The 26,706-nt window shown below is 41.3% G+C and overlaps 1 protein-coding gene across 1 annotated transcript in view; it reads right to left on the reverse strand.

Annotated features, from left to right (window-relative positions):
- Nucleotides 1–979: 979 nt before the first annotated feature.
- Nucleotides 980–26,706, reverse strand: part of LOC140733132 (uncharacterized) — a 98,113-nt gene continuing 72,386 nt past the window's right edge. The window contains exons 11-13 of the mRNA XM_073056030.1: nt 19,755–19,862; nt 6,413–6,432; nt 980–3,187 (exon numbers count right to left, since the gene is read on the reverse strand). Of these exons, the coding sequence (XP_072912131.1) occupies nt 3,032–3,187; nt 6,413–6,432; nt 19,755–19,862 (284 nt within the window). The 3' untranslated portion in view covers nt 980–3,031. The remainder of the gene's footprint in view (nt 3,188–6,412; nt 6,433–19,754; nt 19,863–26,706) is intronic.

Raw genomic sequence — 26,706 nt, forward strand, 5'->3', positions numbered from 1 at the left:
AAGGTATAATTAGTATGGATGGGTAATCAATTGTTAGTGTGGGCATGGCTGGGTAATTGTCTTGATTTTATGCTCTGTGACTTCAACTCTGTGTGCTTTTGTCCCAATTGATCTATCTGGTCTCAATCTATCAGACACTTACTGTGTCCAAATTATCCCTGTCCAATCTTCTTTGCTACTGAAAACTAAGTAAACTTCCCTTGTTACCATATCTGACCCATATCTCTTTATTCCTTTTCTATTCAGCTATCTGTCTAAATGCCTTTTAAACATTGTAATTGTGTCTGCCTCGACTGGCTCCTCTGGCTCCTCCTTCCACATTTTTACCACCTACTATTCGAAAACCCTACCTCCCAAATTTCCATTAATATCTCCCCTCATACCTTAAACCTGTGCCTTCTTGTTCTAGATTCCCTTGCACAGGAAGAAAACCGTTTTATTATCTACTGAAGATTTAAATTAGAACCAGCAGATACTGGAAAGCTAAAGACCGAAAATGCTGGAAATATTCAGCAAGCCAAGCTGCATCTTTGGGAAGAGTAGTTATAGCAAGAAATTTCCAACATGAAATTTTGTCTCTGTTTCTCTTTGCACAGATACAGCCTCACCTCTTGATTATTTCCAACATTTGTTTAGGCCCATCTCTTACACTCTTAATTTGGTAAACCTAAATAAGGTCACCCCTCAGTCTCTTTCATTCCAGTGAAAAAAAACTCAGCCTAACCAATCTCTCCTTCTAACTACAGTCTTCCATCTCTCCTGCACTCTATCATTAACACATCTAGAATGGCATCAGGCCAACTCCAGCATGCAATACCTCTTTTCTTATTCCCCCTTTCCCCTCGTCTTTTGGCTCAGAGTGAAGTCAAGGGAGATTGTTTGAAACTCATCTGCAAGATCTTTGTTTTCAACTCTGAAGGTTACCCTTTTCCTTATCAAATGCCCATCTTCAAGGTCAATGCGTGAACAAAAGAGGCAATTTGACACACTTCTCATGCTTTTATTTATGACAACATATGTAATGGAACACATTTGCATTTTTTAAATACATAAATAGCAAATTCCAAAGTTTTAAGAAGCTGTATAATGACAGTACTCAGCGGTGTTTTGGTAAGAATGAAATTCTGACCCACTCACAATTGTAAGTTCAAAGACAGCTTCTATCCCACTGATATACTGCAAGCCTATTGAATAGACATATTGCATGATAAAATGAACACGACTTCAGAATCTATCTTGTTATAACCCTTACACGTTAATGTCTGCCCATGCAGGTCTTCGTCTGTAATCATATTCTGCATTTCTGGGCGATACCTTGATGTAATAATGTAGTAAAATGATCTGTATAGGTGATAGGAAAGGATAGCGTTTCACTCAACGTTCCCTCTAATTTTCTTTTATAGCTGTGTGGACCACAGCTTTCAGCAGGAAAGTTTTTACAGAGCCTGAAAACTGTGCGGCATTTTAATATTTTTGCAAAATACATACTATGAATATTTAGAATGAAAATTGAAAGATCATTTATGACTTTACTTAATAATTGAAGGGTACAATGAAGGGTATACACTACAACAAAGAAAAATCAATCACATTTCACAAACACTTTCTAGCTGCATCCATTTCCGGCTGCACAATAACTAAGGTTATGTGTGCAGGCGCAATTCAGTTACCGCGCAGCTGTGCACAGGTTAGAGGAAACTGTGTTTTCATTCTACTCTAGAATGTGTGACAAAAATAAATCATTAACCAATTAGAAATGGTCAATCACTACATCTGAAAGTGAAGGCCTTGTTTGCTACCAAGGGTGGTAAAGAAGAATGCAGAAGACCTTGGGGAGAATTCACAACTAAAGTCAGTTTCCCAATGCTACATAGCCTGACGTCATACGGTACCATACTAAGGCATACCAGAGTGACCTGATGTTTGAAGGACTTAAGCTCAATTGTGTACCTCATGCAAATATTCAAATCTGAGTTACAATTTTATCGTGCCACCAGCACCTGACAAAAAGTAATGAGATTAGTTTCATGATCTCATTCATTCAATATTGGGTATACCTGGCAGCGTTTCCTGTTTTTCTCTTGAAGTGCAATGGGGGGGGGGCATGGGGGTCTGATTCATGACCACCCCTGAAATTCCCAGCGGCCCAGTTTTGGCACTCCCCAAGATGCACTGGGGTCCGCATTTTCTAAACATCATTAAATCACACTGGCTGCAGTGGAATGTGTTATAGTACTGTGTTAATAAAGAAAGTTAAACATGTTGGGGACACTCAAGAAAAACCGTATGTCAAAGTCCAGGAATACTAGACTATCGCATTTAATATAAACTAGAGGAAACAGGATGACTCTAATATGTGCAGGAGAATCATAACTAACCAATTATCACCCATCATCCCTCCTCCACAACCCCCAATAATTTGAATTTCCTTTGCATCCACATCCAATCGGATTGTTAAACAAAGGCCCTTAACTTACTCTGCAGACCTGGAAAGCTAGTGGGAATGTGCCAAACTCTGAGAGCCTACTGACTTTCAGGAACCCGCCAACCTGAATGCCAGGAGAAGGTCACGGTTGAGAAAAGTACCTAATATTGCTCTGACAATGCTGCCAGCTCATTTGTTTAGATGACTTCAGCAAGGGAATAAATCTGTGTTGACAAGAACAGGAGAGCACGAAAGGTCAGGATAAAACAGTCCCACTCTGGAACACAGCAGAGCGAAGCGAAAAAGAGGCAAATCTATTGCTTTCAAACTTGTACATTGGAAGAAAGCTGTCAGTAAATGATCAGCAAAAGGGTTTGAATGCATTACAAATGGCTGCTTTGCAAATTCAGCACTAGGAATGAACATTTATATCTTCCTGTGCTGTCTGGTCTGCCGTGTAATCTGGTGACAGCGGGGTGAGGAGATGGGGTTTTCAGGCAGAGAATCAACGTGCAAAGAAGTTGTGAACATTTCTTTGCAGAGATGCCTGCCTGGGGCACAGCGAAGCAATGTCAAAGCCCGCATGGATACACTCAAGAGATCAGATTAAACTGAAATCTCATTTGTGGCAGGCTCCGCCTGTGGAGTTTTAACCTCTGCATACAAGACGTTCTCCGTAGTTACTGGAGCACTCGGTTCAGCTTTGGTCATTGCAGCCAGGTTAATCGTTGCATAAGGGACCTCATTATCCATCGTCGTAGCCTGCAGAAAGGAAAGTTGATTCAATATTCTGATCGTCTGCCACGTGCAAATAAACATTTAAACAAATACCTTATCAACAGAGTTGTTATTAGATCACCGATGGCAACGTGCAATTTCAGGAGCAGATTCTTTGAAAATTGAACTAGCAATGGATACAATTCATTGACAGGGTTTCAGAAAAAACAAGACGCTGTTGTATTTGATGACTCACTTATTAAAAATTTATGACCTCCCCATCCTTTCTCTATCATCCTCCCCATCTTCTGTTTGCCCTACTTCTTCTTTCTTTCTCTTACCACTTCATCTACTCCAAATTTGCTCTCCCCTCTCTACTGCCTTCTTTCCCTGCCCCCTCTCCTCTATCCCCTCCTCCTCTCTGCTTCTTTATTCCCCTGTTACGTACCCGTGACACGTGACAGTGGTACCCTTGTCACGTGGCTGGGGTTGAAGTTATACTGGACATGAGGTAATGGTGGAGTGATGTCATTTTCCCGCCAGTAGAGGTCATGTGACAGGTTTTTTCTACAGGGTATAAAAGGAAGACCCACCCCGTCAGGTGGGGCAGTTCGTGGCTGGATTTGCCAAGATGACTTCATGTTACTGTGTGATTTAATGTGATGACGCAGTTTAGTTAAAAATGAAGTTTTATATAATGCCTAAAGTTTAAAAGGTCAGAGCCAACGGTTTCTTTGCTAAGGGAGAGTGAAGTTTGGAAGACAAATCGAGAAGAATCGATTTTCGACGATGGATTGACTTCGACCTTGTGTGATCCTCATTCGGAAGGATTTCGTTTACTATTCTCACGATAGTCTCCGCTGGAAAAAGCGGGAGATTGAGAATATTGTGGAAGGAAGGTCAGTCACTTTAAGTTGTTATATTTAATAAAATTCGACGTGGGAGTTCGACGCTGGGAATCGAAGGACATCGACGTGGAAGAGAATTTACCTCGTTTTAAAAAGTCTCTCCTTTTAAAAGTACCGTGAGCTTTTGAACTGTCGGCATATCACTTTTAAGAACTGAGTTCTTTTCAATACTGCTTTAAAGACTGTTTGGGACTGCAACGCTATTAAGAACTGTTTGATTCAGCTGCCAGCAGCTGGTTTCGGGTCATTGTTTGGGTTTGTTTACTTTTGAAGGGGGTTTGTTATCAGTGTTTAATAAACGTGTTATTTGTTATAAAACCCTTCGTCTAACTCATCTATAATTATTGTTGCCTGAATACGTAACACCCCTCATACACTCTCTCGCTGTCTCCCCTCCCCAAACCCTTTCCACCTCTCACACTTCCCTTTCTCCCTTCCTTACTTTGTCATCTTGTCCATCTCTTACCTTCAGACCTCTCCTGTATTCCTCGCTCTTCCCTTCCTATGAACCTCTCTGACCTCCCTGTGCTCTCTATGCACCAGCTCTTCCCTTTTATCTCTTTCACCTTTTGTCTTGCATTTCAAACTTTCTCCCCAACTCCTCTTCCTTTTCTCTTTGCTCTTCCCTCTCACTCAGTCTCATCTCTCTACCTCCTCACTCCTTGTATCTCTCTCCGTCATTTTACCTACGTCTCTTTCTCCAGTCACCATGATTTTGTCTATCTTTCTTTGCCCCTCTCACCCCTTTCTCTCTTTTCCCTCCCCTCTCTCCTCCTTTCTATACTCACTCCTCACTCTTTCCTCCCTGTCTTTTAACTGCCACCCTCTTTCCCATAATATTTGTGGTTTTGGCATGATTCCTTAGTCAACTAAGGAAGATGAAGTTGTTAGAATGTACTAGAGAACTAGAGAGTAAGGAGAGGCGAGGATCATAAGAGAAGGGATCTGCTCTGACTAGAAAGAGACCTTGTTAATCATCAGTGATTTTAAACATCCTCTTAATGCAATGGATTATTTTGTAAAAATATTAAAGTACTTAAATTACCCTTGGTTACATTTGTAGAACCACTCAACAGAAGGAGGGAAACTGTGCTGGCTGTGGGGGAGGTCAGAAACAAGTACTTTGTTTGCATCAGCATTTACTAAGGAGAAAGGCTTGAAGATAATAAGATCAGTATGGGGCATCTTGAGATAAACAAGGTGTCTGGGTTATTTCCCTAAAAGAACATTAAGGTGAGTTAGTCTCCAAGTCCTGATTGGATATGCCCTATGTTATTTGAGAAGTATAAGAGATAAGATTCCTGGGATGTTGCAAAGATCTTTATGTCCACGGGAAAGGTCTGGAAGACTGACAAGCAGCTGATGTTCTCCTATTCCAAAGTGAAATAAAAACAATCCTGGAAACTACAGGCCAGTGAGCCCTGCACCAGTAGCAGGGATGGTAGTGGAAATAATTCTTAGAGATATGATTTATGTGTGTACAAAAAACAATGGCCTCATTAGATACACTCAGCATGGTTTTGTGGAGCAAATAGTGCCTTACAAAGTTGAATCAGATTTTCAAGGAGGTGAGGAAGGTGATTGACAAAGGTAAAGCTGTTGATGGAATCTCTGTTGATTTTAGTAAGACATTTCATGATGTCCCTCGTGGCAGGCTCATCCTGAAATTTAAGATGCACAATGACTTGGCTGTTTGAATTCAGAACTTACTTCACATAGAAGACAGAGGGTAATGGTTTCTGGGACTTACTTGAGCTACAGGACCAGGAATACTGTTGTTCTGTGGGAATTCGTACTGGGACTTTAAGGTGGATAGTGACATAGGTTGCTAAAGGATGAATGGGCATAAATAGGTTGCAGATATGTGCAGATAAATGCAGAGAGTGAGAGAGAGAGTGAAATGAAGAGAAGTGGAGTCATGAAGAAAATGGCAGAGATGGATAGCATAAAAGGGAGGGAAGAAAGAGTAGAGGCAGGAGGTAGGGCAGGGGAATATGGGAGATAAGAGGATGAAGGTATAGAAGGAGAGAGGAGAGAGAGAAAGAGGCAAATAGGGAAAACGAAAGAGAGATGGAAGAGAAAGCAAAATGCAATCTGGTGTCTTCATGTACAAGATAAAATATTCTGAGATTGTGGTGGAATCTATTGCACAGATACTATCACTATGATGAGCCCATAAACATTTCAGTGACACATTTCTTTAATAGCATCTCTAGCTTGAGAAATGAGATGGTTTGAATGGGAAAAATAATCTGTGGTTCTGAATCTGAAGATTCATTTCCTCAGCGTTCTTCCCTTCGTACATCAGTGCCACATCATCATTTTATATTGGTATCAGTGTGTAATTGACAAAAATGTTTACCTGAACTGTGTCTGGATCTCCTGTTAGGAAAAAGAAAAGAAGTATTAGAAGCTGTTATCACTGAAATGAAAGTCAGTAATGAGCTAAGTAAAGTCAAGGATATCAAATCTTAACAAAATATAAACAAGTACCACCCATCAAACCATCAGATATTGGAATTCTGAGGTGAAGCCTAACAGCACTGGAAACACTCAAAAGGTAAGGCTGCTGCCATGGAGAGAGAATCTTTTTTCACAGATGATGCCTGACCTGCAGTGTTTCTATTTTATATATACCTGCACGCACACACACATGCACACAATAATTATGATATATTAATAAGCAAAGATGAACACAACACCAGTGAAGCCATGCATGAAACCCACATGTGTGCCTGTGATTTCACACTTGGAGAATTGTGCATAACTTTTGTTTTTGAGCTATGAAGCAAGTGGAAACACTGAAGGCTGCAAACCAATGTCACAGAAACAGTTATTGTTCCCGCTGGGAACAGGAGAACTGTGTGTTTTATTTCAACATAGAGAAGAATGGCCTGAAGTTATGGTATTTATTAAGTATCCTGAAAATGTAATATAGCTAAGTATTTATCCTTACCTTGCAAATATTTTGCTAAATATTTGCAAAATTTTACCAACTCATGTTTTACTAAATTCACTGATTTTTTTGAGGAGGTGATTGATGGAGGCAGAGCTGTGGATGTTGGCCACATGGACTTTAGTAAGACATTCGACAAGGTCCTTCATGGTAAGTTTATCCAGAGGATTATATTGCATGGGATCCACAGTGACTTGGCCCATCAAATTCAGAATTTGGTTCTGAATTCAGGTTTGCTAAGGCTACTGAAGAGAGTTTAAACTCGAATTATTGGGGGGTGGGAACCAAACTGCAGAGACTGGGGAAGAGGCGGTTGGCTCAAAATAGAGACAGCTTGGAGGCAGATGATAAAGAAGGGACACGCTCAGACTGACGGTTTGAGATGTGTCAATGTTAACGCGAGGAGTATTGTGAACAAAACAGATGAGCTTAGAGCGTGGATCAGTACTTGGAGCTATGATGTGGAGGCCATTGCAGAGACCTGGATGGCTCAGGGACAGGAATGGTTATTTCAGGTGCTGGGTTTTAGATGTTTCAGAAAGGACAGGGAGGGAGGCAAAAGAGCTGGGGAGTGTGGCACTGATGATCAGAGATAGTATCACAGCTGCAGAAAAGGTGGACGTCATGGAGGGATTGTCTACGGAGTCTCTGTGGGCGGAGTTAGGAACAGGAAGGGCAATAACTCTACTGTGTATTTTTTATAGGCCGCCCAATAGTAACAGGGATATCCAGGAGCAGATAGGGAAACAAATGCTTGAAAGGTGTAATAATAACAGAGTTGTCATGCTGGAAGATTTTAATTTCCCAAATATTGATGGGCATCTCCCTAGAGCAAGGGGATTAGATGGGGTGGACTTTGTTAGGCATGTTCAGGAAGGTTTCTTGACACAATATGTAGATAAGCCTACAAGAGGGGAGACTGTACTTGATTTGGTATTGGGAAATGAACCTGGACGGGTGTCAGATCTCTCAGTGAGAGAGCATTTTGGAGATAGTGATCATAATTCTATCTCCTTTACAATAGCATTGGAGAGAGATAGGAACAGACAAGTTAAAAAAGTGTTTAATTGGAGTAAGGGGAATTTATGAGGCTATCAGCAGGAACTTGGAAGCTTAAGTTGGGAACAGATGTTGTCAGGGAAAGGTATGGAAGAAATGTGGCAAACGTTCAAGGGATATGTGTGTGGAGTTCTGCTTAGGAATGTTCCAATGAGACAGGGAAGTTATGGTAGGGTACAGGAACCGTGGTGTCCAAGGGCTGTAATAAATCTAGTCAAGAAAAAAGAAAAGCTTACGAAAGGTTCAGAGAGCTAGGTAATGATAGAGATCTAGAAGATTATAAGGCTTACAGGAAGGATCTTAAGAAGGAAATTAGGAGAGCCAGAAGGGACTATGAGAAAACCTTTACAGGCAGGATTAAGGAAAACCCCAAGGCATTCTACAAGTATGTGAAGAGCAAGGGGATAAGATGTGTGTAAAGGGAGTTTCTTCTTTTTCTTTGTTACTGCGTATGTTAATCAAAATGGCTTCTTTGTTTTGTTAAAAGTAGGAATGCTTCTTTGTTGCGAGAGAGTGCTGGAAGCTTGTTTGGGTTAAAATTTACTGATAATGAGAATTGTATTCCTTTGTTAACCAATTGGGATTAATGTTGTTCTTTCTTCTGGGTCTGTAAGCTATTGTTGGCGGGCTTTTGGGGAGACCGGCGCGAGGGGGTGAGAGAGAGAGGACGCGATGCTGTAAGCTGGGCGAGGAACGGACCCCAAGCGGGTGTCCAAGGCGAGGTACCCCGAGGAGTGGAGACTACGATAGATGTGCTTGGTTGACCACTTCAGGTGGTCCTGAGCTGCGAGTCGAGGAGTTCAGAAGGGATCGAATGGTGGCCAGTGGACTTCAGCAAATTGAGCTCCAACGGTTGTGCACGAAGTGGTTTGGACTTTGATAAGTTTGGCGCCTTTTCTTTATTTTCCCTTCCTTCATGTATACTGTATTGTTATTAATTACTTAGTTATAGTAATCTTTATAAATTGTACTCATTTAATCGCATATGGTGTACTGCCTGCTTTTGGGCGAGGTGGGGACATCACACAGCATCCACACCAACTGATTACCCAGTTTGGCGGGGCCGAAGGCTGCTCCCCCTAGACGAGAACGAGCTGAGCAAGCCTGAGGTGACCCAGGGGGTTACATGTGAAAGGATAGAACCTATCAAGTGTGACAGTGGGAAAGTGTGTATGGAACCAGAGGAAATAGCAGAGGTACTTAATGAATACTTTACTTCAGTATTAACTATGGAAAATGAGTTGCAGTGGACTGAAAAGCTTGAGCATGTAGATATTAAGAAGGAGGATGTGCTGGAGCTTTTGGAAAGCATCAAGTTGAATAAGTTGCCAGGACTGGATGGGATGTACCCCAGGCTACTGTGGAAGGTGAGGGAGGAGATTGCTGAGCCTCTGGCGAAGAACGTTGCATCATCAATAGGGATGGCAGTTGTTCCGGAGGTTTGGAGGGTGACAGATGGAGTAGAGATAGCTGAGGAAATTATAGAACAATGAGTCTTACTTCAGCGGTGGGTAAATTGATGGAGAAGATACTGAGAGGTAGGATTTATGAATGTTTGGAGAGGTATAATATGATTAGGAATAGTCAGCATGGCTTTGTCAAGGGCAGGTCGAGCCTTACGAGCCTGATTGAATTTTTTGAGGATGTGATCAAACGCATTGATAATGGAAGAGCAGTAGATGTAGTGTATATGGTATTCAGCAAGGCATTTGATAAGGTACCACAAGCAAGGCTTATTGAGAAAGTAAGGAGGCACGGGTTCCAAGGGGACATTGTTTTGTGGATCCAGAACAGGCCTATTCTGGGTCATATTCTGCATGGAGGTCGGTCACCAGAGCAGTGCCTCATGGATCTGTTCTGGGACTCTTACTCTTTGTGATTTTTATAAATAACCTGGATAAGGGAGCGATGGGTTAGTAAATTTGCTGATGACACAAAGGTTGGGGGTGTTGTGGATAGTGTGGAGGGCTGTCAGAGGTTACAGCAGGACATTAATAGAATGCAAAACTGGGCTGAGAAGTGGCAGATGGAGTTCAACCCAGATAAGTGTGAGGAGATTCATTTTGGTAAGTTAAACATGATGACAGAATATAGTGTTAATAGTAAGACTCTTGGCAGTGTGGAGGATCAGAGGTATCCGAGTCTATGGGACACCCAAAGCAGCTGCACAGGTTGACTCTGTGGTAAAGAAGGCATATGGTGTATTGGCCTTCATCAATTGAGCAATTGAATTTAGGAGCTGAGAGGTAATGTTGCAGCTCTATAGGACTCTGGTCAGACCCCACTTGGAGTACTGTGCTCACTTCTGGTTACCGCATTACAGGAAGGATGTGGAGACCATAGAAAGGGTACAGAGGAAATTTACAAGGATTTTGCCTGGATTGGGGAGCATGCCTAATGAAAGCAGGTTGAGCGAACTCGGCCTTTTCTCCTTGGAGCGACGGAGGATTAGAGGTGTATAAGATGAAGAGAGGCATTGATCATGTGGATAGTCAGAGACTTTTTCCCAGGGCTGAAATGACTACCACAAGAGGACACAGAGGCTTTTAACATCTGCCGGACGATGCTGAGGATGTTCTGCGAGGCTGTGGTGGCCAGTGCTATCACATTTCCTGTTATGTGCTGGGGCAGCAGGCTGAGGGTAGCAGACGCCAACAGAATCAACAAACTTATTCATAAGGCCAGTGATGTTGTGGGGGTGGAACTGGACTCTCTGACAGTGGTGTCTGAAAAGAGGATGGCATGCAACTTGGACAATGACTCCCATCCACTCCATAATGTACAGGTTAGGCACAAGAGCACATTCAGCCAGAGACTCATTCCACCGAGATGTAACACTGAGCGTCATAGGAAGTCATTCCTACCTGTGGCCATCAAACTTTACAACTCCTCCCTCGGAGTGTCAGACACCCTGTGCCAATAGGCTGGCCCTGGACTTATTTCCACTTGGCATGATTAACTTATTATGTAATTATTTATGGTTTTATTTTGCTATATTTCTTCACTATTCTTGGTTGGTGCGGTTGTAACGAAACCCAATTTCCCTCGGGATCAATAAAGTATGTCTGTCTGTCTGTCAAATGGGGTCTGTCTGTCTACTCATACTAATTAGCAATAAGTTCTGTTTTAGATAAAGAACTGATAAGCATATATTTTGACTGTAAGGAGAAACCCTTAACCCTCACAACTATATGACTAATGACTTGGTTTTTGTAACCAATGGGGAAGGTCTGCTGGCCTTCAGGATTACATGACTACCGGCTGGGCTTCTTCTAATTAATGGGGAACTGACTGTGTTTGTGGGGACCCGATGCCTAATTTTGTGCAAAAGTGTGGAAGCGGCCTGAACCTTGTCAATAAGGTCTAAGCAGGAACACTAAACCAGCAAACACATTCACTGTGCTGAAACTTCATGAGGTGATGGTTTTTCTCAACTTAACAGCCACATGACACTTTCCCACAGCCCGCCGATGGAATATGAAGCCATGAAATTGAACTTAATCTTCAAACAAGCACCGGCCCTCAACCTGGTTACGCTGGTCCCGATGGTGGAATCCTCCAAGCATCAGGATTGTGTAAATGTGGTCAAAACTGTCACATCACCCCGAGCTGATTTATCTGCTGTGCCCCTTGACAAGCCGGAGTTGATACTCTTTACGGACAGCTCCTCTTGTAAGCCTAATGACCAGACCATACTTGCAGGTTATGCAGTAGTAACTCCTTTTGAGACTTTAGAGGCAGGGGCGCTCCCCCAAGGAACATCCGCTCTGGCGGCTGAACTCTTTGCTCTGACATGAGCAGAGGGGAACACAGTAAATACTTACAAGAACTCTACATGTGCTTTTGGGGTGGTGCACGACTTTCAATCACTCTGGCAATGTAGGTTTATTACATCATCGGGGAAGCCTATACAACGCACGCACCTTATTAAAATTTATTGCAGGCAGTGCAGTTACTGAAACAAATTGTTGTCATTAAGTACGAAGCTCACTCTGATGCTCCAGACCGCATAGCACAGTGGCTAAGAAGGCCGCCACTGATGAAAAAGCGATGCAGGTGCTTATGAAAGAGCAATGCACACGAACAGCTCCTACTCTTACTTTGCGGGATTTGGTTGGCGCCCAAGAAGGGGCCCCAGAGAAAAAGCTTCAGGGACTCTGAAGGGGTGTGGAGATCCGGACAACTTCAATAGTTTTCTCATTGTTCTCCAGAAATCTCCTGCATGTCCTTGTTCGGTTAGTCATGTGACGGAGAGGGATTATACATCAGATACAACAACAATGGTTTGCACCAGGGCTGACAGTAATTGCAGGGCAGGTTGTGTGAAGCTGTCAAATCTGCCTACTAAATAATAGAGGGAAATCACCTGCTAAATTGGATCATTTGCCACCCAGAAACACCATTTGCCAAACTGCAGAAGGATTTTGTGCACAAGCGTGCTGTGGGGGAGGGGGAGGGGGAAATGTTCTTCAAGTGGGTGGATGACTTTTCCACTAGAAAAGATGATACTCCAACAGTGGTTAAGACATAAAGGAGATAACTTACAGATTTTGGGTGCCATGACAAAATTAATAGCGACCGCCGAGAGATTCATTTTACAGGTAAACTAATCAAGGAATTGGCCCAAGCGTTAGGCTTCACCTGGGGCTATCATCTTTTGTATCAGCCCCAATCCTCGGGGTTCGTGAAAAGAATGAATGGAGTATTAAAAGATACATTGGCTAAACCATGTCAGGAAACTGGACTGTAGTGACCAGAGTCCTTCCTACAACTTTATATACTCAAAAAAATCAAGTAAATTGGATAACTAAATTAACCCCATTCGTGTGTTAATGGGATGATCAATGCTAGTTGAACCACGAACTCCTTTAACACGTGCCAAAGCCTCTCTGGTGTAGACCAACAAGAAAACTATTGATATCAGGGGCGAGTGGCAGTTGCATTACCTGAGCCGTGGGAGTTGAACACTCATCCCTTTTAAATAAGGAGACTACTTGTATGTACAAATGCTTTAAGACTCTCTTTCTCCTCGGTGGAAGGGGCACTATCATGTCAGTTTATTTAATGACTCGAACTTCAGCTGCAGATAAATTGGTGGGATTTGACCCCATGTCTCTGGATTAAGGTTTGAGATCTCTGGATACAATCCTGAAAACGTAACAACGGCGTGACTACACTCTACTACATTGTTTTTTTTTATGTGTTCTGATTGCAATGTGATTTAAGCAATTATGTTAAAACAGCAGATTCTTCTTTAGCTGTTGCTGTTGTTCTTTACCAACTGTGATTATAATTTAATCACAAATGAGGAACAAAAGGTTTTCCGATCTTCTATCATTTCCTGTTTCCCTGCTCAAAACAAAATCCTGGCGGCAAACTCTAAGGCTGTAAGGAGATCGTTATGAGTGCATTTGCTGAAGATGCATATTTATCTTCATATTAATCTCTCAGCTAGTTGAATTCCAGCTCTCCTGCAGAACAAGATATCAGTTGCCGATGCAATCAGCGCCAGTTCAAATTGTTATTTATTATAGTGGAAATAGAAACTGCAGTAGCTAAGGGGAGAAAAACATGTTCAATGAGTCAGTGCTCTGGCTGTTTCCACATCTTCTTCGAGAAGAGGAAGTGAAGCAAAAGCAAGATGACATCAGAATGAAAACAACACCAGCCTGAGATAGGAGAGGTGCGAGCCTCGTGGGAATAAAAAGCTTCTCTCTTTCCCTGTGTAGAATGATTAGTAATGTTATTTTTATTGTCCTGATTTTCTGCATCTCCACCCCTACCCAAAGTTAGTAACGTCAAATAGAATAAATTGGGGTCAAAATTAAGCAGCATGTACAGTCAATGTATTTTGATCTCAGTATATAAAATCATGGGAATTTATTTCTGACTGTCATTGTTTTATCAGTGATGAAGTTTGCTTTATAATTTCCCTTTTTGTTTTGAATTGGTCCACACTTTCTGGAAGCATCTCTCCCATCCATATCCTCCATCCTAGAAAATGAGGAATGACAACTTAATATTGCAGGAGCGACCCGTATGAAAGGCGGGAGAGTCTCATTTGCAATGAGGGAATATCCACACTGTTGGGGAGGATATTCCTAATGATGGCATATGGTGAGCACTACTATCATTGATGTGGGTGGTCACTTTAATAAGACTGTATTACAGACCCTCCAATAGTCAGCAAGAATTTGAAGATCAGATACATACAGAGACTGAGATAGTTGGAAGAATAATAGAGTAGTATTAGTGGGAAATTTTAACTTCCCTTATATTGACTAGACCACCCATAGAGTAAAGGGCATTGATGGGGTGGAATTTGTTAAGTGTGTCAAAGAAGGTTTCCTTAATTAATATTTAGAGGATCCTACTAGAGATGGAGTAAATACTAAACTTCGTTGGGGAGCAAGGCAGGGCAGATGACTGAAGTGTCAGTCAGAGAGTAACTAATATCTACAATTAGGGAAACATTAAGCAGGGTCTTGTGGAGGACAGCACGTTTAAAAGGATGGTTGGTGAGAGGGATGCTTTTAACTGAGTCCAGGGACATCATATTCCTGCTAGGAGAAAGGGCAAGGCTGGCAAGTTTATAGAACCCTGGTTGAGGAGAGATAGTAAAGCTCTGGTATGGATATGAGGATCTAAATTGGGTTCAGGCAATTGGAAATTATCAGTGACTATAAGGATAAACTTAAGAGGAAAATCACAAAGGTATAAAGAGGGTACAAAATAAGACCATAAGATATAGCAGCAGAAATAGGCCATCTGGCCCATCGAGTCTGCCCACCATTTCATTGCAGCTGATCAAATTTACCTCAGTTCCAATCTCCTTCCTTTCCCTTGTATCCCTTCAGACCCTGACCAATCAAGAATATATCAACCTCTTCCTTAAATATATATAAAGACTTGGCCTCCACAGCTACCTGTAGCAAAGAATTCCACAGACTCACCACTCTCTGGCTAAACAAATTCTTCTTTATCTCTGTTCTAAAAGGTGGTCCTCTATTCTGAGTCCATGATCTCTGGTCTTAGACTCTCCCACCATAGCAAAATCCTTTATACATCCACTCATTCAAGGCCTTCACAATTAGATTAGTTTCAATTCACTCAGTGCTCATTCTTCTGAATTCCAGTGAATACAGGCCCCGAGCCATCAGACGCTCTTCAAATGACATACCATTCAATCTTGGAATCATTTTCATGAAGCTCCTTTGAACTCTCTACCATTTCAGCACTTTATTTCTAAGATAAGGGGCCAAAAACTGCTCATAATACACCAAGTAAGGCATCCCCAGTGCTTTATAAAGTCTCAACATTACATCCTTGTTTTTATATTCCAGTTCACTTGAAATTAATGCTAACATCACATTTGCCTTCCTCACCACAGACTCAACCTGCAATTTAACCTTTAGGGAATTCTGCACTAGGACTCCTAAGTCCCTTTGCACCTCAGTTCTTTTTGTATTTTCTCTCCATTTAGACAACAGTCAATCCTTTCATTTAATTTACTAAGTGCATGACCATACACTTCCCAATACTGTATTCCATCTGCTACTGCTTTATCCATTCTGCTAATTTGTCTTAGTCTTTCTGTAGCCTCTCTGCTTCCTCAAAGCTACCTGCCCATCCACCTATTTTCGTATCATCTGCAAACTTGGCAAAAAAGCCTTCAATTCCATCACTCAACTCATTTACGTATAACATAAAAAGAAATGGTCCCAGTACAGACAACTGTGGAAAATGACTAGTCACTGGAAGCCAACCAGAAGAGGCTCCCTTTATTCTGACTCTTTGCCTCTTGTCAATCAATCATTGCTTTATTCATGCTGGAATCTTTCCTGTAATATCATGGGATCATAGCTTGTTAAGCAGTCTCATGTGTGGCGCCTTGTCAAAGGTCTTCTGAAAATCCAAGTATACAACCTCAACCGATTCTCATTTGTCTATCCTGCTTGTTATTTCTTCAAACAATTCAGGCAAGATTTTCACTTGAGGAAACCATGCTGACTATGGCCTCCAATTACACATTTTATCATGTGCCTCCAAGTACCTCATCCTAATAATCGACTCCAACATCTTCTCAACTACTGAGGTCAGACTAACTGGCCTATAGTTTCCTTTCTTCTGCTTCTCTCCCTTCTTGAAGAGTTATGTGACCTTCTCTCTAGTAATGGTAACTTCACACACTTCATGACCACTGACAACTGGATGTTCCACCATAATGCTAGTGTATTCCACCATGAAGACTGACACAATATACTGGTTCAGATCATTTCATTGTCCCCCATTATTACCTCTCCAGCATTGTTTTCCAATAGTCCAATATCCAGTTTTACCTCTCTTTTACTCTTCTTTTATCAGAAGAAGCTTTTGGTATCCTCTGTAATATCATTGGCTAACTTACTTTGATGTTCAATCTTTACTGTCTTCATGACGTTTTTGGTTATCTTCTGTTTGTTTTTAAAAGCTTTGCAATCCTCTAACTTCCCACTAAATTTTGCTTTATTATACATTCTCTCTTTTGCTTTTATCTTGGCTTTGACTTCTCTTGTTAGCTACAGTTGTGTCAATTTGCCTTTAGAATACTTCTTCCTCTTTGGGATGTATATATCCTGTGCCTTCCGAATTGCTTCCAGAAATTCCAGCCATTGCTCTTCTGCCGTCATCCATGCCAGTGTTCTCTTCCAATTAATTCTGGCCAACTCCTCTCTCATGCTGCTGTAATTCCCTTTAATCCACTGCAATACTGATACATCTGACTTTAGCTACCCCTTCTCAAACTTCAGGGTGAATTTGATCATATTATGATCACTTGCCTCAAACAGTTCTTTTACCTATTTTCTCTAATCAATTCCAGTTCACTGCACAACATCCAATCCAGAATAGCTCAAACACCAACTGCTCTAAAATAAAACTATCTCATAGGCATTCTAGAAATTCCTCTTCTTCAGATCCAGCACCAACCCAATTTTCCCAGTGTGCCTGCATATTGAAATCCCCCATAACTATTGTCACATTGCCTTTTTGGTATGCATTTTCTATCTCCCAGTGTTTTGTAGACCACAACAATTGTTTGGGGGTCTGTAGACAACTCCTATCGGGTTAACTTTACCTTTGCAGTTCCTTAGCTCTATCCATAATGATTCAATACCTTCTCACCCTATGTCACCTCTTGATTTGATTTCATTTTTTACCAGGAGAGCATCACTGCCCCCTTTGCCTTCCTGCCCTGTCCTTTTGATACAATGTGCATCCTTGGACATTATGCTCCCAGATAAAATCATATTTCAGCCACAATTCAGCAATTGTCACGGTCTGGTCCATGAAGTCTGCGTTCCGGTTCATGGTCTGTGGACTCCGGACTCCAGGTCTTCTGGCTGGCCCTTGTTGCATTTGGGCTTAATCATAGGCACTTGATTCTCATCTTGGGACTGGGAATATAAGTGGCCTTGGGTTCAAGTGTGGGTGCTGGTTCATCTTGTCAGTATCCTGCCCTTGCCTCTGTGGGGTAAGTCAGGCTGTCTTTTCTGTTACCCTGAGGCTGGTCTGTTCCCTTCCCTTCCCCTTCTTCCTGTAGCCCTGCAACCTATGTCTGGAGCATTGTCTTGTTTGGAACTGTCTCTTTGTGTCCACGCCTTCGCTAGGTAGGTCTGGCTGTTTGCTGCTACCTAGCGTTGGGAACTGTCTTGTTATGCTCAACTTTCTGTGTATGAGTCCCGGCCCTACGTCCTGCTCCCAAGGAGGGGTCCCGGCTCTGTGTTCCTCGACTAAGGCTCTGCATCCCTGTATCCTAGTCTTGTCCAGGGCCTGTGCCTTGTCCAGCATCATTTCTTCCCCACTTCCCTTGCTTTCTTGACACACCTAGTCCTGTCCCTAGTACCTCAGTGTCTGTGTCTTGCATTTGGGTCCGTTCCCAACACCACCCCCCCCCCCCAATGACAGTGATGCCTTACAACATCAGACATGCCAATCTGTAAATGTGCTACAAATTCATCTACCTTATTCCTTATACTGTGCACATTCAGATATAACATCTCCAGTCCTTAATTCACCCTTTCTGATTTTGTCCACCTTTACATTGCAACTAATCCTGTGATTGCAATTTTTCCCTGTCAACAGCCTCTCTACACATTGCCTCTGTTTGTAAACCAACAGACTAGAAAGGCTGGCTCTGCTGTAGGAGTCATACAGTACATAGTAGAGGTCGTCATAGAGCAAAGAACCCTCCAGGAAATTCTGACAATTCTGGACTATGTTTCTCACTCTCTGCATGCCACCTTGGCTGAACAAAGGAGCAGTTTCAGTCATAGACTAAGACAACTATGCTACTCCAAAGAGCGCTATATGAGATCATTCTTACCCTCGGCCATTAAGCTCTAAGCTGTGTTTAGTGCTGTTTTATTTTTAAGGCAACTTATTTTTTATTCTTTCTTACTTCTCTTCTAATGTTTGTATATCTGTGCACATGTAATGCTACTGTGACACTGTAATTTCCTTTGAGATCAATAAAGTATCTATCTATCTTTAGCACTGTCACTCGGGTTCCCATTACCCTGCCAAATTAGCTTAAACCCTCCCAAACAAGTCTAGCCAACATAGCCACATGGATATTGGATACCTTCTGGTTCAGATGTAACCCATCCCTTTTGTACATGTCATACTTTCCTCAGAAGAGATCCCAATGATCTATAAATCTGAATCCCTGACCCTTACAATAGTTCCTCAGCCACACGTTCACCTGCCAAACCTTCAAAGGTAAATCTGGCAGGCGGAATGAAAGAAAATACCAAGAGATTCTGTCACCATATTAAGAATAAAAGGGAAGCTAGGGAGAGACCAAGTCTCCTAACAATCAGCATGGTTATTGTTGTGTGAATCAAGGAGAGATAAGTGAGATTTTTAATGACCGGTTTTACTGTGGAGCCATTGATGAGTGATAAAGAAATGAGTGATGTTGTCTTGAACTACATTTGAGGGAAGATATGTTGTGGAACCTAAAGCATATTAAGGTGGATACATCTCTTGCGCATGACCATATGGACCCTTGCCTCATGTGGGGAACTAGAAAAGAAATTTTGGACACCATTGTGGGTGAAATCTCCAAAGACAGGTGAATTGATAATGTTGTACCGTTCTTCAGCCTAACTTGTCCATCCTGAATAAGATGCTCATTTAATGCAGGTTACATGTGTCTGCATTTGGCCTCGATCCCTGTAAACCAGCAGTTCCCAGTCTGGGGTCCTTGGCATAATAAGATTTGGAATCCCTGCTCTAAACCCTATTCTATCTGTGCCCCCATCCTTCCTGATGAAGGATCTTGGCTTGAAATGTCGACTTTTAATTTCCAACTGTAGACACTGCCTGACTGGCTGAGTTTGTCCAGCATTTTTGTGTGTTTCTGAAGATATCCAATATTTGCTGATGCCTTCTGTATACCTGCCTACTGTCTTTTAAATGATGGAGTTGACTTGGAAAAGGCAATGGGTACAACTTCCCATGTTATCTGGGACAGATCAAGCTATCTATTGGCTGCGGTTGTGGAGATTCTGCAATTAGTATTGCATTCTTAAACTTGCTTCCCATTTACTATTAAGAGGTGAGCTCCCAATGAACAAAAACAGATTATTTAACTTCACTGAGATTAAAAACATCCATGACAGTTATATCCTGGTTTTTGAACGCATACCTGCTGATGTGCATTTCTTTTTGATGATGATACTGACAAGAATGATGATGATCATAATCCCCAGCGTTCCAAAGAGGGAGGAGGCAATCCAGGTTCCTGTTGATATGCCTAAAATGATAATCACAAATTACAAACAATCCTCCATGTCCGAGAGTCATACAGACACAGACAATTATTTATCCTGCCATATCCACACCAACCAATTAGTGTAGCTGGGTGCCTCTGATTGGTCTGCATTAGATCTGACACCTTCACTGTCCTGGCCATTCAAATGCCTGTCCAAGTGCTTTTTAAAGTTTGTGGGAATATCTGCCTCCATCATCTCCTCACATAGTGAGTCTATATTCCAGTCATTCTCCTTGTAAAAATGTTCTCCCCTCAGATGATCTCAAAGCCTCTTACCTCTTCAGTTACTTTACAATCCCCACTCCCAAAGAAAAAAAACACTGCTTATTCTCAATGCTATCCATCCCCTTCACCATTTTAATACTCCTCTCATTAGGTTACTTCTTAATGTCACCCACTTCAGCCAATTTAAACCTAGTTCATCCCATTTTTTTCCAAATACTAAAGTAGTCCAATACAGGTAAACATCCTGGTGAAGGACACAGTATTTTTGTTGTGACATAGCCAATGTTCTATGAATGTTGCAATCTGCAGTCTTAATTTAGAGTGTTTTACACAGACACTCTAAATATAAAGCATTTGTAAAACATGGGACATGGAAGAGTTCCACACAGGAGTAGGCTTCATGTCATATACTGTCTGTGGTCACCATGATGTCAACCCAAACTGACGTCAGCTTTCTGTGCATGGACACTATCTCTCCTTGTCCATGTGCACATTTAAATTTGTTTTAAACGTTATTATCACATCTGCTTCAAGAACCTCCCTGGCACCGCTTTTTAGTATCTACCTCTCCCTTTTAAAATAAAAATTTGCCTCATAAATCTTTTAAATTCTCCTTCACTTGCCTTAAAGTTAGTAGTTGACATTTCCACCTTGTAAAAAAAGACTCTGACTCCCTACCCTATCGATGACCTACTTACCACTTCACCATTGGCGTTTAGGGCAACAATCATCTTTGGTAGTATTCAGGGTTTTTTTCATCATGTCCGTAGCTCATTTTTCACTACAGTCAGTCATGCAAGTCTCAGGTGGGAGACTCCAGAATACCAACACACTGAGATGTAGAAGGATTCCTCATTGCTGTTTCCATAACAGCTTTGTTTTACCAGTCAGGGTTGTCAATCCTGAGCAGAACCCCCAAACCTGGATGATTGGTGCACCACTGAAGTCTGACTTCTAACCTTTGACTGGTTTGCCATGGGTGGCCCTACCAAGAGCCAAACACATAAAGCCCTGACTCCAGCCAACCCAGTCATTGAGGTTATTAAGGCACATAAGCCTTCATACCCTATGGCAAGGTTATAGTCATCTTGGAGGCCTATCTATGACTTTCTATCAAGTATCTTCTCAGACTATGACTCTCTAGAGAAAACAATCTAAGTGTTTTCCTCCCTCATTATAGCTAAGTATTCTTCAATCCAGGTAGAATTCTGGTCAACTTCTTCTGAACCTCTTCCAAAGCCATCATATTCTTCCTATAACTATTGTAGTCGGAGGACTGCTTTTGTCATTTCTGGATTCTTCTGAGCAGCATGGTCTTTCATTAGTCTGACATGCTTTCTAACCAGAGGCACAGAGGTTGGCACCAACACCTCTATTGGGCAACAGTTCATGGTGTACAGCATTGTGACAGTTGTGCCATCATTCAGTACCTTTCTTAATTCACTTTCATTTGGCTTTATGGCAGTGGATCTGGCATACAAAGAGTAGAAGGATCTTTAATCAAGATGTAGTTGTCTCAGCCAATCATGTCCCCTGTGTGGCTTGTTGTTGATTGTATTTTACTGTCATGAAAATAATTCCCACAGGAGTTATCTTTTCTCTAGTATAAGTTTTTAGTTGGATATCTGTAGTATTCAGTTCAGTATCTTTGAAATGTCATTCAAAATCATATTGTGGAATGACTAAAACAGCTGAGCCAGAGTACAATTCCATTTCAATTCATTTGGTGTAAGCCATATTGCTTTTCTCTTGGTAGCTTTCATGTTGTAAATCTAAAGGCTAGCCAGTCCTGTGTCATTCTCATTTTTATCATATATTTTTCCACAACAGTATGCAGACTAGTGCTCTTTTTGAAACTGCAACTTGACATTTAATCTTTTTCTCTTCTCTGTGAAGTCCATTTATTTTTATTTGCTTGACATACTCTTTGTATATGTCCCATTTTGTTGTATTTTCTATAAGCTTCACCTTTAAACCTGAACTTGTCTGCATTTGCCCGGCCACAATGGTAGCACAGTTTGTTCGGTTAAGCCATTTTCTGTTTAAACATTGCAAATTTGTTCATGCTCAATTTAGTTCTGAGTACAATTCAGTTGTGCCTGTCTGCTGTTTCCATTGATACTACAATCTCAATTGATATTTGAAATGAAAGTTGTGTTTCAATTAGGAGCAAGTTTTTAATACTTTCTTGTATGATTCCACAAACTAACTGATCTCTCAATGCATCGTTAAGCCCATTACTGAGTTGAGAATGCTCAGACAATCAGTTGAATTCAGCCAAATAAACTGAAATAGACACCCCTTCCTTTTGATTCTGCTTATGAAACCTGAAACATTTTCTGCAATGAACAATGATTTCAGTTCCTGCATTACTTTCACACTATCAGCAAAGCTCATTTCAGTTGGTCTTTCAATAGTTCTGATGTAGCCACAAGGCACTTCTGCTCTTTCCCCCCGATTATTATTATCCTGTACTCACTGTTTATGAACCCCTGAATTCTTTCATTGTCTGCTTTTTTGATAACTCGACTGACTCTGCGTGTGCTGGGTTGTGCTTCTTTTTACTCAACTGCTCCCTACTGCACTTTTTAAAAACAAAACTTTAACTTGTTGCATATCAGCAGGTCAGTAGTTGTCTTGGGATCATTTTAAAAGTACTTCATTGCCGCTGTGGTGTTTTGTAACTCCAAAACAAGAAAGTTCATACAAATATATTGACAATATTACTGAAGTATTAAATATACAACAAATAATGACTTCCTGAACTTTGTACTCAACATGCCGACCTATTAAAGAAAGTATTCCATGAGCCTTCTTTATCTCCCTATCCACTATGTTGACACTTTCAAGAAGCTAATAACTTTTATCCCAAGATCCCTTTGTGTTTCAATTCTCCTTGGCTCCTGCTATTATATTTGACCTCCCAAAGTGCAATGCATCCTACTCATCAGGATTAAAATCCATCTGCCATTACTCTGCTCATATTTCAAAGTGATCCATATCTTGAATAATCCTTTGGCAACCTTACACACTATCCACAACTTCACCAATTTTCATGTGGACTGAAAACTTGCTATGTAGCTTATCTACATATTCATCCAGACTATCTATATCAGCTGACTACAGTTGCAGGCTGTGCATTCCTTTAGAGTTACGCACTAAGTGAGGGGTCATAACTCAGCTCAAAACATAGTTTTTCCAGAGGCAATGGACTTTTACAGTGTGTGATGATTTAAGAAGTCCAAAATCCATGAAGACCCTGGTCCTGTAGTCAGGATCTTGGCCAATAAGGGCAAGAGTGCCATATTCCATCCTCATCATCCTTTCTCCCAGTGTTCTGTGTAATATGCTGTAAGGTTTCACTGATAATGTAATAGTTTCTCTGTAGCAGCAATATTTTGGTTATGACCAGAGATATAGGGGTTTGGGATGCTGTTGTTCTTGTGAGTCTGGAAGAGAGACTTCCGTGGTCTTTTGCCGGGAAGAGATGAGGAGAGAAGATGCGAGTGGAGAGAGTTGGTAGACCGCTGGACAGGATAGACTTGGATCGAGGGTCCGAAGGGCAGCAACAATTGGAGGAGGTTAACGGTAGATGATTGGCTTATCAGTGAGCTCTAACATTGCGCAATAGACTGTTTCATAAGATTGGGCCCTTTTTCTTTTTTTTTCATTACTAACCATATAGTCAAAGCATATTATTATAAAGCTTAATTGTTTAATCGCATATTGTGTACTGTTTGTTATTTTGGGGTACTGATTTGTAATGGGACACATCGCGCAGCATCCACCCAAATGAGATTTCTTAGGTTTGGCTGGGCCGGGGCTATGACCCCCTATATTAAGCCGCTGGCCAAAACGAGAGTTACATTACTTTTAGGGAAATATGTACATGTATCCCTCCTTCTGTCTGTCCTGAAATACTTTCCAGAGCTCAGCCATGTACAATATAAGCTCTGTCTTGTTATTGCACTTGCCCCTATTTCATCTAGATACTGTTGTAATCTTAGATAGCTGTCTTCATTGTCCACTACATAACTTATTTTAGTGTTTTCCGCAAACTCACTCACATTAAAGATTTGGATGAGAATGTATTTGGCACAGTAAGTGACAGGTAACAGGGGATGCAGAACCAATACCAATACAGCACTGGTTTCAGCTCTCCAATGAAGAGCAGCTCTCTGCTACCATCCCCTCATTCCTACCAACAAGACAATTTTCTGCCCATTTGGCCAGCTCATCGTGTATATCATGTTACTTCACCTGTCCGAGCTTTGCATACAAGGCCTTCCTAAAGTACATGCAAACCTCGTCTCACATTCTGTCCTTGCCACTCTTCTTGATGACCTCTTCAAAAAAACAATCTAATTTGGTAGACATGATTTCTCTCCAGTTATTTTCCCACCTCTGATCTTAGACTCACTTGCCTGCTTCTCTCTATCTTTCTCTTGAAACCCCTCTAAGTACAAATTCAACCACCCTCCAGGCTTCAGGTACCACACCCATGATCCGTAATTAAAGAAAATCTTAATAATTTATTCTTGGTTGCCCACATTGTCCTGGTATACATGATCAGAATTTGGGTATTTAGCTATCTTATAGATAGATTTATCTCTTTTTATGCACCTTAAGACATTCAGCACATTTAGCTACATTTCACTTCAGCCTTACGCCAAGCTGTTTGGGTATCTAGTGTGTAGAAAGTAGTAAAAGAATGTAAAAACATAGTAATTTGAAGTAGAGGTAGGCTATTCATCCCCTCCCTGGCCTTTGGTTCTACCATATAACAGGATCATCATTGACTTTTAATTAGAGCATTGTAACAAGTCCAACTCTATATCCTTGTATATGCTTAATATGTAAAACTCCATCAAACCAGCACTGGCTATTGAATCTGGACGCAAACTCAATCCCAACCCTATTGATCTTGCAAAGTGTTTTGAGCAAATTTGTGTGAATCAGGGGAACTGGTGAACAAATTAGTCATGCAACACAGTCATATAAAATCACATTTTACACAGAGAATCCCATACCATGGGAAATACCTTTGCCATATCTAATCTGTTCAGGCCTTTTAACATTCAAAGTGTTACTATGTGATCCTCCTTCATTCTCCTGCACTGCAGGGAATACAGCCCAAGAGCTGCCAGACATTTCTTATACGGTAATCCTTTCATTCCTGGAATGATTCTTATGAATCTTCTCTTTCTAAAGTAAGGAGCCCAAAACTGCATACAATACTCCAAGTGTGGTCTCATGCATGCCTTCTAGACCCTCAACATCACATTCCTGCTCTTATATTCTATATCTCTAGAAATGAATGCCAACATTGCATTCGCCTTTTTCACCACAAACTCAACATGAAGGTTAACCTTTAGGATATCTTGCACAAGGACTCCAAAGTCCCTTTGCATCTCTGCATTTTGAATTCACACTCCATATAAATAACAGTCTGCCTTTTTACTTCTTCAGCAAAGTGCTTGACCATACACTTTACAACATTGTATTTCATTTGCCACTTCTTTGCCCATTCCCCTATATAATTCTCTCTACAGACTCTCTGTTTCTTCAACACTATCAGCTCCTCCACCTATCTTTGTGTCATCGGCAAATTTAGCCACAGATCCATTACTCCCATAGTCCAAATCATTAACATACGTTGTAAAAAGCAGCGGTCTGAACACCAACCCCTGTGAAACTCCACTGGTAACCGGCAGCCAGCCAGAATAGGATCCCTTTATTCCCATTCTCTGTTTTCTGCCGATCAGCCAATGCTCCTCCCATGCTCGTAACTTCCCTGTATTTTTATGTACTCTTCTTGCTAAGCAGCCTCATGTGTGGCACCTTGTCAAAGGCCTTCTGAAAATCCAAGTACATCACATCCACTGCATCTCCTTTGTCTACCCTGCTTGTAATTTCCTCAAAAATTTGCAGTAGTTCAGTCAGGCAAGATCTTACTTTCAGGAAACCATGCTGGCTTTCGCCTATCTTGTCATGTGCCTCCAGGTAGTTTATAATCTCATCCCTAACAATCGATTCCAACAACTTCCCAACCACTGACATCAGGCTAACAGGTCTATAGTTTCCTTTCTGCCTCCTCCCACCCTTCTTAAATAGCAGAGTAACACTTGCAATTTTCCAGTCATCTGTTACAGTGCCAGACTCCATCAATACTTGAAAGATCATTGTTAATGCCTCTGCAATTTCTCCAGCTACTTCTTTCAGAACATGAGGGTGCATTCCATCAGGTCCAGGAGATTTATCCACCCTCAGACCATTAAGCTTTCTGAGCAACTTCTCAGTCATAATTTTCACCATACATACTTCACTTCCCTGATACTCTTGGATGGTATACTGCAGATGTTTTCCACTGTGAAGACTGACGCAAAATATGCATTCAGTTCCTTTGACATCTCTGCGCCTCTCATTACAATATGTCCAGTGTCATTTTTTATTGGTCCTATATCTGCCCTCAACTCTCTTTTACCCTTTATATACTTAAAAAAGCTTTTAGTATCTTTTTTGATATCAGTCACCAGCTTCCTTTCATAATTCATCTTTTCCTTCCTAATGACCTTTTTAGTTTCCTTCTGAAAGTTTTAAA

This window comes from Hemitrygon akajei, chromosome 1 (genome assembly GCF_048418815.1).
Source record: "Hemitrygon akajei chromosome 1, sHemAka1.3, whole genome shotgun sequence".
Lineage (NCBI taxonomy): Eukaryota > Metazoa > Chordata > Chondrichthyes > Myliobatiformes > Dasyatidae > Hemitrygon > Hemitrygon akajei.